The sequence below is a fragment of the Carya illinoinensis genome, chromosome 5 (assembly GCF_018687715.1).
Source record: "Carya illinoinensis cultivar Pawnee chromosome 5, C.illinoinensisPawnee_v1, whole genome shotgun sequence".
Taxonomy (NCBI): domain Eukaryota; kingdom Viridiplantae; phylum Streptophyta; class Magnoliopsida; order Fagales; family Juglandaceae; genus Carya; species Carya illinoinensis.
In genome coordinates, this window is record NC_056756.1 from 5,927,133 (window position 1) to 5,942,301 (window position 15,169).

Consider the following 15,169-nt stretch of genomic DNA (forward strand, 5'->3'; position numbering starts at 1 on the left):
ATATAAAAATTTTTTTTCATATTCAAAAGTAATTTTCAAAATATGTAATTTTACATATAAAAATAAAGAATCCATTGTCAATGCTCTTAACCAAGGCCAGCGAGCTGTAAGAAGCATTGATGTGGGAGCCTCAAAGAGGAGGTACTAACGTCCTGAACTCAAGGCGAATATTAATTATCATTTTATGTTACTGCAACTGCTTTGGTTTGGTTATATATCCCGTTTCACGCAATTATTATAATTTTTTTTAATTTATATATATATAAAATATAATAAATAATTTAATTTTTTTAAATTTTAAAATAAAAATTATATTATAATAATATTTTATTTAACTTTTAACTTTTATCTCATCTTATCTTATCTTTGTAATCAAACGAGTACGTAGCAGAACTACTGGCTGGGGATGACACCCACGCATCGTGGTGGTAAATGATGGTAGATGAAATTTCGAGTACATACAATAAAAAATAAAAAAAATAAAAAAAATCTTTCATTTTCCATTGAAATACAGACTAAGTCAGGATGGATGGTATGGTCATAATGGGATCACAGTTGGGCTAATTCATACTAGACTTGATTAGATTCATGCCAAACTCATTAAGCAAAAACAGTTGAAAGAAGACGAGGGAGGAGAATTGAATGCTGAACTGCTCTGTCATGATCATCTGTGGGACAGCCATGGAGCTACTACCCTTATCAGTAGATCAGTTGGCCTGAAAAATTGGTTGGTATGCAAACATTGGGCGGGGGGGGGTTTGGGGTTTCTTTGGTCCGCTCACTGTGTCTCACTGAAGGTACTCGCAGTTGTTTGTGAGTTTCTTGGTACATGTATTAGCAATTGGACCACCAGGTTCTCATGTCTACTACTTCTAATATATCTTGCAGATTAAGTTGCCCGTTGGAGAGTCGCTTTCCAACTCGACAGAACTTTTAACCTCCACAGTAGTGCATGTCAAGTTCATCGATGCTTCTAGTGTGTGAAAAGAATACTGAAGTTAGTCTCTTAGGTCTAGTTTCTTAGCATTGACCCCCACTCCTCCCTCCCTGTCAACCCAAAAAGATAAAAGAAAAAGAAAAAAATGAATGTATCATTTCCAAGCTCTAGATATTGCTTGGGTGGTCCTCTTCCTCTGTGAAGATGTACCGCATATGAATGAAAATTCAGAGTTTTGTTTATAGACTAGAACTTGTCCCTTGTCCTTTTTGTTCCAGTGATGGCAATGGTGGTTGGAGTCAATTTTTCAAAGTCCGCTAGCTGCTCGTTTTAGAATATTTATTGTCAGAGAAAATGAGAGGACCAAACCTTTAAAAGGGCCGGGACGCCTTTTTCGACTGAAGGAGAAAGTTGCATGACACCATATATGATATGCGTATTTAAATTTTCGAAAAAGGAGTCTTCCTGGAACTCTTTGTGGTCCTTTCACTTTTTAAGGCATCTTTACTTTGTATGAACTTTTAGAACATCAAAAGCGAAGATTTTACTGCAAAAAAATTGCATGAAATTCAGCAAAAACCATTTGGTTTCAAGTAATTATAAGCTAGTGCTACTGCGAGGGGGAAAAAAATATATCATAACCGAGGTCCTAATTGTTAGCTGTATATGCACCATTTATTCATACAGTACAGCATATTGCAAGATAGGAATGGAGAACTGCCTCTTTTAATGTCCAAGTTACAAAGTTGATAGAAAGCGACCTGGCAAGCTAGCGAGGTACGTGGCAAGTTATTGAGCCCTTTTGGTCCAGGCGCTAGCCTGACACCACCCAACGATTGCACCATAAAAAGGCCGAAAACCAGGATGAGCAGTAGCAGCACATGTAGGACTTAAATTGGTGTTGTGTAGATGAAGGGGTAGGGCCCGTAGGGGACCAGGGCAAGAAAAGCTAAACAAAAGGTAGAAAAACACGTGGGAAGGAAGACATAACCCACCTCCCCCTCCCCGCCCCCGCCCCCCGGGGAATAGTTCTCATCATTGTTCATTACCAAGATAATGAATGGCATGCGTACTGTCGAGTCTGCATAAAACCATGACGCCCGGCCAGGACAGGCCAGCAGTACGTACGTTGGGTATCGAGGCGTACACCGGCTGTATAGCTGTGGCCAGAGAATGGTTTTCTTGGGCAACTGGGGTTGTATCAATTGGATGTAGTAATTAATTAATTTGCAACAGTAATACTACTGAAACATACGTTGATTGGTAGTCAATGGTTTTCCTTAATTATTACTGATCAGATACTGTTCTCTCATCTCTGCAACTAATCTCCATTTTGCATTTGGATCGATGGAGTAATCAATTTTAGCAACCGTAATACTGAAAGATACATTGATTTGCTTGTAATGGCAGTAAATGGTTTTCCCTCGTTATTATTGAGATCCTGTTCTTTGCAACTACTCTCAGTTTTGCATTTTTAAGTTGGTGTAAGGATATTTTATTCATTTTTTACTATTATTTTATTATCGAGTTTAATTTACGTGATTACGTTAGTTAATTGAATTTATTTTCTTCTAAATTATGATGCTAGAAGATCTCATTTTGGAATTTTTAATTTAGATCCAAAATTCCAAATAGCAAAAAGAAAAAAGTGAAAGACATTCAGAATGCTGTAAAATCAGCCTTTCAGATATTCCTTAGTAGAAAATGTTAAAGTGGATAATGTCTTCTATGGTTAAGATAAGAAAAAGTGAAAAAGACTTTCAGAATGCTGTAAAATCAGCTAAAGTGCAAGAAGGTTTTTGCCAGTGGCAATCACGGTACAAATTTAAGGCCCAAAAAAAAAAAAAAAAACTGTATATTAATGAGGGGAACCAAATGCAATAGGGACACTTCTCTGCTCATGTCGTGGTACTGAATGTTATGGTGTGTGGGGCCCGATAATGCATTAGGCTCGGCATGCAGCAGGTAAAACTATGGGACCCGAAACGTGGGTCGATCTGAGTCTGGCTCTGGCCCCTGGGGATGGATGTACACCACCAATATTGAGAATGAGCGAACCAAGTCACATCTGCGTGTATCTCGCCATTTGTTGTGAGCTGTTGCATGTTTTTCCCATGTAACGATCTATCCATCTCATTCATGGGAGATCAGCGCATGTGGATGGAGAAGAAAGAAGAAAGAAGAACTTTTTAACAGAGGAGTTATTTTGTGAACACAACCCCCCCCCCCCCCCCCCCCCCCAACAAGAACCGAGGTGAAATACCGACGTAAACTCCACTAACGAAAGTGGATGAAATTAATGGCTGGGCTATATGACTCTTTTTGTTGACAAACGCATGTACAAACTCACATTCAACAAGATTTATTACGTTCTACTATCGGTCAAATGTTCCAATCAACCAAACATCCTAGCTAGTCATCAATTCCCAGTACGACGAACAGTTCGAGAAAATAAAGGAGCAATATAGACGAGTCACAAGACCCATAATTCAATTATACATGCAGGGCCAGGGCCGACCAGGACTACGTGGGAAGAACATTCCTTTCGGCCATTGTCATCCGTCATGACTCATCTCACCCTCGACGTTTTTTTATCCTAATTTTGCATTTTTGCCTCGAACTCAGCAATTACATTTTTCTTCATTTCCAGGTAAGCAATAATCTCCCATTCCGATGGACAGCAGGCAGAACTTCTTTGATAGTTTCTCTCCAGAAGCACCGCCTAGATGGGTCAAGCGGCTAAATAGCTCTTTCATCTCTCTTCAATGATTTTTGAGTAAATTTCTCTCGGTTAAAACATCATAGCAGCATACTTATTTGCAACTGCTTGTTCATTTACTGGCTCATTTGTGCACGTCTTCAGGTTTGTTGGCCAATGTTCTCTCTTTGACGGCGGTCTTTGAGAATGGACAAAAGTCGTGAACGGAAGGATGACAAGCAATATATCATCGTTGCATAGAAGCAATGGGAGGCTCACTTCCCGGGTCCCGCTTGCTAGAGCATTGCTAAATGACAGACGTTATAAGTTCACAATTGAGTTAATATCGGTGTAAATCCACAAAAGTAGACAACTGATAGACCCAAAGTTAATAAAGGGGATTTGGGAAGAAAGGAATAGAGGTGGGCTTCAAGGTCTTGACTCTTGAAGTGAATTAGGTACCGGCGAGCATATAAATTAAAGTCTACGCAGAAATCCTTTCTTAGACAAAGTATTTCTCATCCGAAACCCAAAAAAGAGGTTGTCACGAGAAGGGTTCAGAATCGGGTTTTCAATTGAGCCAACATACATTACGGGTTGGAATACCAAATTTCGGATCGGATTTCCAGTATCTACCGACGATGGCTTTCAGAATATCTCATTAAATCTGTCATAAAAGGGGTCAAGGAATAAAGACAGACAGTTCTTAAAGTTGGTGGGAACCAAATGATGTTATAAAATAAGAAATATGTCGAGCCCCACTATTGTACAAATTCATGTTGCAAAAAGTCTCATTTTCTTTTCATGTAATCTACGGTCCCAAAATCTCTTCTTCCACTTAGAAAAATCTGGGGCTCTATGACCATCTTATAAACTGTCGGAGAAAAAATTTGTATCACAGAATTGTCTGCCCTCGCAGAAATTTTTCGAGTCTTAGAGGGCTTTCTTTATTTGAAAGAAGTTAGAGCATTCCTTGAGCGCAGCTTCAACATCATCCAGAGAAGCCACTGCAGCCACGACACCTTTGTTTTTAACTGACTCAATTGCATCGGCAAATTCCCTGAAGTCTTGCATCCTGTGAGGAAAAGAGAAAAATCTTGCACTTTACTTGAGTAAAGGTTCAAAGGTACCCAAAAACCAAGGCCATTTAGAAAGAAGGAAACTCAACTTCATTCTGTATCTATAGATATTTTGCATCATTTTAGTCCATTTATCTTAAACTTAAGAGCCACTAGTTTTTTTAAGCTTGTTTTTGTCATAATTTCCTCGGTTTGGAGAAAAATAACTTTATTCCTTCCACTCTTTATAGTTTCTGTGGCCTAGTTTTAGCATACCTAGATCGGTAAATAAACCTAATTTGTTACCTGGTTGATAATATCTCTTCACGTCTTCTTTGCCTTTCTTCTTCTGTGATTCCCAACAGATACCGCAACATACTTGAGAGAGAATGGGGAAAAAAGAAGATGAAAATTGAAATATGAGTTATACTGAAAACAATAAGAAGCATATTAAAAAGCAACTGTATCTGCTGCTTTTAGCAGTGATCTTGCCTACCAGGTAGTGTACTTTTGAGTCAGGACGGGAAATTACTACAGCTCATATGATAAATAAATATTTCTCAGTAAAGAAACAGTTAATATTCAAATGTAACATCTTTAATTGTATTAAAGTGGCTATCAAAAAAAATGTATTAAAGTGCAGTTAAAAAAGCTCGATGTAAAACAGCCACCTTTTACAGAGCTCTGTATGCATACCTGCTATAACCTTTTGCATCAGGGAGCTGGTATGAATCCACATCTCCAATGGTCCCAATAATGGCTTTTGTGAGTGTATCATCATCCATTTCCAACCCACGGAGAAAATCCCCAGTGCCATCATATACATCCAGTGTCTTTAACAAGTTGGGGTCACGATAAGATAAGAAGGAGAAGACTCCTAAAAAAACCAAAAACATAAGATTCTAAATAGCAATATAATCCTACTCCAGCACAAACTCACCATGGCACAAACTTGTACCTGAGTGAGTATCAAAGTTACAAAAGCCTCCATAAGCCCCACCACTAACTCGCACACGATCCCATAACCACGTATTACTAATGTAGTTTGAAATTACATGTGCACTCCCATCGAGTTGATAACCAGTTTCATAAATGTTAGCTGCTTTACCAACATAATTAACCTGCAGAATAGAAATGTGAATAAATAATTGCAAGGAATAAATAAAGCAACGGGAGAAACAAAGAGGTAAAATAGAAATTCTCACCTGAGTGGGTATAACAATGGCTTCATTTGAAGAATGAAGCCGAGCATTCCAATTAGTTGTTTCAACAAGAGAGCTGCTAGGAAGTGAGTCAATAAATCTGCTAACAAACTTTTCCGAGTTTGTGAGGATTTTTCCATCAGCAGTCAAATTTACAAGGCAACCGTTCCTCGAAAGTAAGGACTTGCGGATCTCCTCAAGAGATGAAGAAATTCCAGCCCAATCTTGATCAACTTTCTCTTCGAGAGATTGCAAGAATTCTAGGTAACTACAAGTGGAGTAGAAATGCAAACTGTATCAGACCATATGTATGTAAATCCATTGGAGCTACTGGAAGGAAAAGAACTTTTAGTAGTTCCTCCAGAGAAGAATTCTTTGTTGCAGGCAGATTCAAAAAGAGAAATGTCATTGAACGCAATGCCTTCAATCAAAGCTAAGTGCCTCGTTTGAGCTTCTATCTCAGTCAAGAAGATTCTACTTGAGAAGCTAGTCAGCAGAAAGCAAAACTGCCTACAAAGCTTTGATACAGCTCTACCCCTCCCAAAAAAAGAACGGAAAGATGCCTCAGCTTCATGGGTACCTTTACCCCAAGCATTTATTTATTTATTTATATTTTTTTTAATGTCGGGAAACCTCTCCAAGGCAGAGCCCTTCGGACTTTCGAAATTTCCCTACACGGAACTTGTTAAATCTCTGGCTTTTCACCAAGAGTGTGGCCCCAAAGGATTATTTTCACCACTTGGGCCAACCCCTGAAGGTACCACTTGGGGTGAAGGCCTTCACCACCAAGGCCTTCACCCCAAGCATTTATTTTCAGGTAAAATCCATTTTCAGATCACTTATTTTGGGATTAATACAAACCATCATGGAAGATAAAAGTCTTGAAAACTACCTACAAGGCATCCAATAACATCTATAGACATTCAAGTAACAACATGCACAAAGTTGTACAGCAATCATTTATATAATTACTAGAAACATTAATTCATGGGAAACCCCAAGGGGTTGGCCCAAGTGGTGAAGACGTTGGTCTTGGGGTCTCACTCCCTTCAAGGTCCAAGATTCAACACCTTATGGGTAACAATCCTTTGGGGCCACACCCCCTGGTGAAAAGCCAGATTTTAACTAGTTACGTGTAAGGAAACTTTTGAGGGCGCGGTGGACGAGACCGGAGTTTACTCTATAGGGGTGTATCTAAAGGGACTTGCCTTGGAGAGGTTTCCCAACATAAAAAATAATAATAATAATTCATGGGAAACATAATCCTATGAAGTGAAACTAAATGCTTCCATAAAGGGTAGAATAGTCGACTATACAAATTAGCCCAAAAGAAAAATCAGTAGAAAATATTTAAGCTGACCAACCTGATACCACCCATCTGCTCAGAAATCCACCCAGCAACATTTAACTTCGCACCCATCCTCGCAGCCACAATTCCATGACCACTACCTCTTAACCGGTTCTGAAAACAAAACAAAAAAGTGAACCGTGAGACTCAAAAAAAAATATTAAGGTCCAGTTATGTTGATTATTTTCCAGAAAATAAATAAATAAATAAAATACCTCCATTCTTGCTTTGCTTTGTGAGACAAACTGTTTAAACCGCTGCCGATCTGTAAACTGGACTTCTTGAAGAACACGATTAACCTATAATAAATGCAGAAATCCTCAGTCAGCATATGATCCATGGAGAACAACTTTTTTGAGAAGGGAATTGCAGTAATGACAACATATGGCAAGAAACAAAAGTATCAACTAGAGCCGGCAAAGGCAGTAGGGGATGCCAAGGGCATAGGTATAAGGTAAAAATAAAAAAGAATGTGTGAAGTTGTGGATGAGGTCTCTTAATAAAACACCCATTTTTATAGAATCATCTCTCTCATCAATTAAGGTTGACAAATGTTAGTCAATCATAGACGTTTCAAAAAAACCACAGCTATGCAGAAGACATTCTTAATTTATGGCAGTCTACTAATCAAGCTTGCAACTCCAAACTTTTTCTAGATAAGTCAATTTATTAAAAGCACAAATGAGATCACAACCCAAGTAGACAATGTATACAGAAAGCACTAGACTAGGAAAGAGAGGGGAAACAGGAAGACAAAACCACTACAATTAAAAAAACTGAGTATTCTGAGCTGACATCCAAACAAGAGAGTTCTTAGCAATACGATTCTAAGCTCATCCGCCATATTCTCGTTGTCTACAAAGTTAGTGCAGACATTCTAAACTTCTTTGCATGAATTTTTGTTCTCCAACAGAGGGATAACAAACAGAAGTTAAAAGGCTTTAGAAGAGGCAGATGCTCGGGGCAAATAATTAAGCAAAATTATTCAATCTACAGGCCAAAAACAATAATCAAAAGATTGAAATATTCACGTATTATTCCTGTGTAAAATCAGAATCTTGATCAAATCACACAAAGAGAGTTGCATTAGAGGTCAATACCTTGTTCTCTCCTTTATTTGTGCATATATTCTTATGTTCCTAAAAGAGTTCTACATATGAGTTTTGGCATGTCTGTAAAATCATATTCGGTTCAAGTTGCCAGAAACAAGTTCACTCACCCAACTAGAGGAAATAAAGTAAAAGCTTAGGCCTGATTGGTGTATAACTTGAATAACAAAGATGCCCCATGACAGAGATTACAGAATTTGGGCCTGGTGCACTGTGCTCACAAATTTCACAATAGGTTAAATACACCTAATGAATTGCTGCAATGTTTACAATAACCCAAGTGGTTCAAATTAACTTCATTCTAGGTTTTTTTTTATTGGCACCAAGTGTCGGGAATAACGTCCCGATGAATCCCAGGGGTGCACAGGCCCTTGGCAAGGAACTCATTTTAGGTTTCCTACACATAAAGTCGAAAGAATTAATACCAGGGAAAATAGGTCTTCTGCACGCTCTGCCATGGCTTTGCCTCGAACAACCATATAGCTACATGGATCCTCTCTACCTCGTACAGATGATGTGAATGGATAAACTGATATTCCTCCAGTTTTTCTTCCAATTAACTGATTAAGTTGAACAAAAGTCAAGTCTTCTGTACCCATCTCCAGTAATGATTGGCTGTCAAGAATAATGTTAAATAGTCAACTAATGTAATCTTTATTATCTTAGAAGAAGAAAAATACAATATGCACTAGATTTTATGAACATAATGAACATTACTAACACTGCTGCTGCTACTTCCCTGTTAATGATTTCCGTTTCTTGATGGTAGATTATTTTTCCCCATAGAGCAAGTATAACGTTTGCTCTTCCTTTCAGTGAGTCGTTCTAGGATTATGAGCAGTATATATAATTTCTCTTTTCAGAACAGCTTCTTTTGTGAAACATTTTTTTGTACTCAGACAATAGAAACAAGACATCAATAGCAAGTTTAGCAACAAAATAAATAGTATCTCTTAGTGCAACATCTCACCAAAAAAGTGGTACCAAAGGGAGAAGCTCTTGCTTCAGTGTACCCATATTGAAGACAACTTCAGTGTACAGGACATCATTTGTAAAGAGATCATGCTGCAAAACTTTTACTCCATTGATATCCCCGACCTACAGTTCACATAAGAATGCTTTATAAGCTCACTGCCCATAGGAGAAACATGTAGAACATCCAAATGCAAGATACTAAAGGTAATGACAACCTCTGTAGGAATGCGAATTGGTTCCTTTGGGATGTCTTGCAAAGAGAGGCTTGGGACACTTCTCAGGGCTTCTGGTGGATCAGGAGTTTCCTGCTTCAATCGTAACTCCTGTGTGGCTCGTGCTAGCTCAGCAAGGTCTTCCTCTGTCATACTCGCTTTAACATTCTCCAAAATTTCCTTTTCAGCTTCTTCATCACGTGAAGCTTTATCTGGATCAGGCTGACAAAAAATAACCGAGAGATAATTACAGAAGCATAACATGCACACAGAAACTGAAACTTTTTAGGCTAAGATATATTAGTGACTACCTGCATTTCTATGGTAACACGATGAGGATTTTTCAAGATGAATTTCTCTAGTAGAGGAGAAAAGACAGCTTTGGAGCCTTCCTCTGCTATTCTGGCTTTTAGGGCCATTAAGGGCTTTTCATACTTTAATGGTGCAAAGGGGTCCATATCATATATCCATTTACCCTATAAAACAACAGAGTACTTACATTAGAGAGAGAGAGAGAGAGAGAGATGCCTAATTATGTAAGACAACAAAACAATGCTGAATCTTACAATAGACCGAAGCATCAGTGACAAGCCACGAGGAAATGATCCAGTGTTGTTTTCCCTAAGAGAAAACTCAATCGTGTTCATGGATGCCTCCACAGCATCAGCATCAAAACCTTCCTCCGCTAACTTTGCAAGCGTACTCATGATTAATTCCTCTACCTTTTCAATATCAGGTTCGGAGACACCCTTCAAACCAATGCTAAACTGGGGCTGAAGGAGCTCATCTTCAACCCCACCACCAACTATGGCCTCTCCTAAGCCACTTTCAAGCAAGATTTTCCTTAATGGAGAAGCAGGAGTTCCCAGCATAAGATGATCCAAGAACCCAAGGGTAAGCTCAGTTTCCAGATCTAGGGGCTTATCAGAGAGTAACCAATTAAGGCATACCATATTCTTCTTCTTCAAATCCCCACCTTCACCGGCAGGATATTTCTCGACAATCCTGACTGGGTCTGAAAACAGTTTTTGTGGTTCAATTTTTGATTCGTTTGGAGCAGAACTTGCATCAAACATATCCAGATACTCTGAGAGAATGAGAGAGAGTAAGATGCCATGCCATATTAAAAAATAAATAGAATCAATACATTGTTCAACACCCCCCACACCCCCCCCCCCCCTTCTACTTTTTCTCCTCAACTTAGCTACCAGTGTATCATGGTCTTTAAATTGAATGCTCATAAAAATTAAAAGGGTATTTTTTAATCACAAATTTAAGCACATTTTTTTAAAAGAACAATGGAATGCACTTCAGTATAAAAAGCATATAGAATGCAGTAGGCATAACACCATGAAATTAACTTTTGGTAACTTGTTCCGTTTTATATTTATAGTAATACAAAACCACCAAAGGAAGACCTTTTATGAGGATGGGGAAGTTATCGAAATCGGCCATATACATCGCCATAGGGAAAGTTATTGGGGCATATGTTCATAAAGTAGATGTCAGTTATTACCACTTAGGATACGTAGGCGTTCATTTGGATCATCGTCACCATAAAACCATATCCTGGCATTGCTGGGGTGGTAATATTTACGATGAAATTCCTGTAACGTTTAAAATGAAATTACCGTAAATTTTATTTACGGAAATAGCACCATGTGGTATCATAAACAATAATGAAGATTGACCGGTAATGGATAAGCTGGAACAACTTGCGCTCAAGCTATAGGCAAAAAAGAATAAGCATGCAGATAAAATTAGCCCTTGTGGCCGAAAATACGCCAAAGAGTTCTAGAAGGTGTGCTACAAAACAGGAATAAAAAAACACCAAAATCAAAGTTCAAAAAGAGGTAGTTAAAAACTTTTAAAAAACAAAAAAAAAAAAGCTAAATGTTGTTATCTATATCTCAATGAAACCAAAAGGATCCTTTCAAATTTCAAGACAATAAGGCAACTACCAAAAAGTACCAGAAAATTGCTGCACAATTCCATAGAAAAATAGCTGCATTAACCAAAACAAATTTGATGGTATTCAAATGCTTAAAAAAACTATAAACGCTCTGCCAAAATCTTCAAATTCATTTTGTGACAACATACACAAATAAAAATTGACAATAAGCAATTGAACAGCCAAAAAAGCACATTGAAACACCAGAATTGCATTCCAACTTCACAATACAATAACTATCATGCTCAAAAGAAAGAACACACCATGTCAATCATTCAGGTTAAACAAACTGGTAAGTAACCACAAAGATACAACACCTAAGAAATCACTATTTGAAAGTTGCACGTATTATACTATCACAATAGAACAAAGATCTTAAAGAGGATTCCATGTGACAAACCTTGAACTGCTCAAATGTCAATTTTGGAATAACTTGTGGATCACCTCCACTGTCAACACCGTAAGTATTGTCTGGGAAGAGAGCCTGTTACCAAACTCCAGCATTCATTAAATGGAACGATACTTGAACATTATTTATAAAAAATAAAAATAGAAAAGATTCTATAAACCCAAAAGTAAAAAATTTGTATTATGTATTAGTGTCCCAGCATGACTTTCTTTCTATCTACTTGCATGATAGGCCATAGATCTGGCACATGCCATAGTAGTTATTTAATTTGGAAATAAATGAAGGAGTCCAGGAAACAAATCTGAAACTCGAACAGAAAGGATCAAATATTCTGGACAAGCTAATTATCAGTGTATGAAATAAGATCGTTTATTTGCACAAATTACCAAGACTTCCTACACAATAAATGTGATTGAGAATGCAAACCTTGTTCAGCACAGGTAGAAAGTGAAAAGGGACATGTAAATAAACAACAAAAAAGAGACTTGCCTGTTGAGCTGTCCGCCCTAATATATTATCAGGCTGGGAATAGACACCTTTCATCTCATTGAAAACAACACCTGAAAAAAACACCAAAATCATCTATGAAGGATAAAAAGAACATGAATCATATGGCAAAGAATCAGATGATTTCCAAAAAGAGGAAGCTAGAAATACTGCACAAAGTATAGGGTATTCCATGAAAAACTGTAACACCACTCATGGTTGGGTATATATATCAAAAAAACAACCTTTATAAGATATATCTTCTGAAGGATTGTTTAGCTCGTAATGCCAACCCTCCTGTTGAAAAGTATGGAAGTCTTCCACACATTTTGGGAAGAAGACAGCATCCAGGTATACATCAACCAAGTTATAGAAATCCTGTTTAAGAAAAATTAGAGCTAGATCAAAGACAAAACATTTAAATTCCCAATCCCATCCCACTGTAAAGCCCCTTCTTACCTTTGTATTTGTGGAAGCAACTGGGTAACAAGTCCTATCTGGATATGTGAATGCATTTAGAAAAGTATGCAAACTGCCTTTCAATAATTCAACGAATGGTTCTTTCAAGGGATACTTTCTTGACCCACACAGCACGCTGTGTTCCAATATGTGTGGAATCCCTGTGGAATCTTTTCTGCAGGAAAAATTAGATACAAGAACATCAATATTTGGGCATTAATGGAAGGGTTCGCACATTTGGTCATCTTTCTTTAAGCATTTCCTCCCTTATTAGAATATTTTCATCAACAAGAAAGGTCTTACAAGTTTACAACTTCTTGAGGTCTGATATTATTCTGCAAAAACTTTTACACGGTGGATAAGGCTTGACCCAATGCTAAACCTAAAATTTATACTATTTAGCTTCTCGTGCTCTACGCTCTTTTTTGTCCACCATACTAATTGTAATTTTTCTATTTATTTTTTCTCAAAAGTACATGTTCACAACAAACACATGACCTCCAACGACTACAAGTTTACCGTTATCATGAAATCGAAACCGAAAACGTGAAATCAGGCACTGCTAAGCTCTTCTAAGACGGCCAATGCAGAAGAAGATTGATTCATTTTACATGCTTCACTGAACAAATTTCAAAACAAAACAGGGAGAGAAGTAGCACTTACGGAGGCGTGCGGAAGACAACTCCGAAGACCTTATTCTCGTCGCTGTTCGACACCGACATAACCTCTGCACCGGTCTTTTCGTGCTTGTAGAGAACGGCTCTTGATTTGCACTCTCCGACGAACTCTTCGGACACTTTCTCGAACCCGAGCTTCTCGGCAACCTCATCTCGTGCCCCTACAAACTCTACACCACATAAATACCAATCGCAAAATCATCAACACTGTGCGTTTTGGTCAATAAAAATGTTCGGCGAAATAAAATGTAAATTCAAAAGTAGTTAGCGTTCTTCAAACTAAAAACGAGAGAGTACCTTGGGAAGTATGGGTGGGGGGTGTGGCGACGGCGCGCGTGGAGAGAGAGGACAATCGTTTTCTGAGGTTAAGACAAGAGGCGGAAGACGTAGCAGCGAGCAAGCTCCGGCGGAGCAGGGTTCGTCCGGTGGGATGGGGAATCAAACGGTGGCACTTTGGGGCGAAAGACGAGGAGGAGCGAGAGAGAGGGGATAGGGAAGTACGAGAGAATCTAAGAGCAGAGGAGCGGAAGAGAAACGCGTTGCAGGCGAGAGGAGAACATGTGAGAGAGCGGAGCAGAGCTGCTCTTTCCATGGATAACCCTAGAGGAAAGCTAAACGAGAGTGTAAAAGAAGGAGACGGTATGGGATGTTTGGGTGTTTCTATTGGGAGGGAAAAATATCTTCTGTGTAGCGTGAGCCGTGAGGGTGTGAAAGACGGGGACAGTGGCTTGGAAAGTAGCAAGATGGTGAATTCCTGCCCAAGAAAACCACTTATGTTGGTTTTATTTGTTTAAAACTCTAAAGGAAAATGTTGGAAAATATAAAAATTGAGTTTGCGTGCAGCTGGTTTGATCTCTCAATCCACTCACGTTTCTATCCGAATAAATTATAAAGAACATAATAACATTAAAATAAAAGGAAAATATTATAAACACAAAAGGATTCCATACACTTACGTGCCATGTGTTCTTTTTTTTTTCTCTCTTTTTTCCTCTCCTTCCCTTCCCTGTGCCCACCCCTGCCCTCTCCCGATGCTCCCTCCTCGTACCGACTATGAAGGTTAGGGACCAACTCATAGTGGGTAGAAGATGCCAAAGTGGAGTACCAACAACGAGGTTACCGAGACACAAAGGGATGCGCTGCTCAGGGAGAAGAGAGAGAGAATGGCTCAAGTGACCAAGGGAGAAGCTTATGTCGATAAGGGGCTGGGTGCAGTAGCGCAGTTGGGCTGCATGTCAGAACCCCTAGGAAAGTGGCAACGCCTCAACACTGTTCTTGGCATGCCAAGTCGGCCCCTTGACACTATCATTGACATGCCAAGATAGCCCACTGATACTACCGATGATATGTTATGACAACCCCTTTACACTATTGCTGACATGCCTTGACAACTCATTGACACTGTTGCTGGCATGCCAAGACAGCACCATTGGCACGCCCAAGACATGCCAGTGACATGCCCTTGACACTCAGCAGCACGCAGTAGGCATACCATGGCTCATACCATGACATGCCCATGGCCTGCCCATCAGTACGCTAGGGCCATGTCAGGACATGCCCTAACACATACAGCAACAACCCAACGAGATTAGTGGCGTGCCATCTAGTGCACGGCACCAGCCTGTGCCTAGCAACACAAATGCCTAGG

General features: G+C 39.0%; 1 protein-coding gene and 1 long non-coding RNA gene across 2 annotated transcripts; one reads left to right on the top strand and one right to left on the bottom strand.

The window, feature by feature from the left end:
• The first annotated feature begins 3,259 nt into the window (after positions 1-3,259).
• LOC122309902 lies at positions 3,260-4,934 on the top strand. The gene is made up of 2 exons (XR_006242552.1): positions 3,260-3,713; positions 3,801-4,934. It is a non-coding gene; the product is annotated as an uncharacterized LOC122309902 (long non-coding RNA).
• LOC122309901 (presequence protease 2, chloroplastic/mitochondrial-like) lies at positions 4,339-14,270 on the bottom strand. Its single transcript, XM_043123671.1, has 19 exons — positions 13,819-14,270; positions 13,508-13,691; positions 12,845-13,019; positions 12,631-12,763; positions 12,389-12,459; positions 11,891-11,974; positions 11,056-11,146; positions 10,106-10,626; positions 9,851-10,015; positions 9,543-9,761; positions 9,323-9,450; positions 8,778-8,967; positions 7,459-7,542; positions 7,260-7,357; positions 5,899-6,163; positions 5,652-5,814; positions 5,390-5,570; positions 5,000-5,071; positions 4,339-4,710 (listed from the first exon to the last, which is right to left on the bottom strand). The coding sequence occupies exons 1-19, from the start codon at positions 14,111-14,113 to the stop codon at positions 4,569-4,571; spliced, it is 3,261 nt and encodes a 1,086-aa protein (XP_042979605.1). The 5' UTR covers positions 14,114-14,270; the 3' UTR covers positions 4,339-4,568.
• Positions 14,271-15,169: the final 899 nt, after the last annotated feature.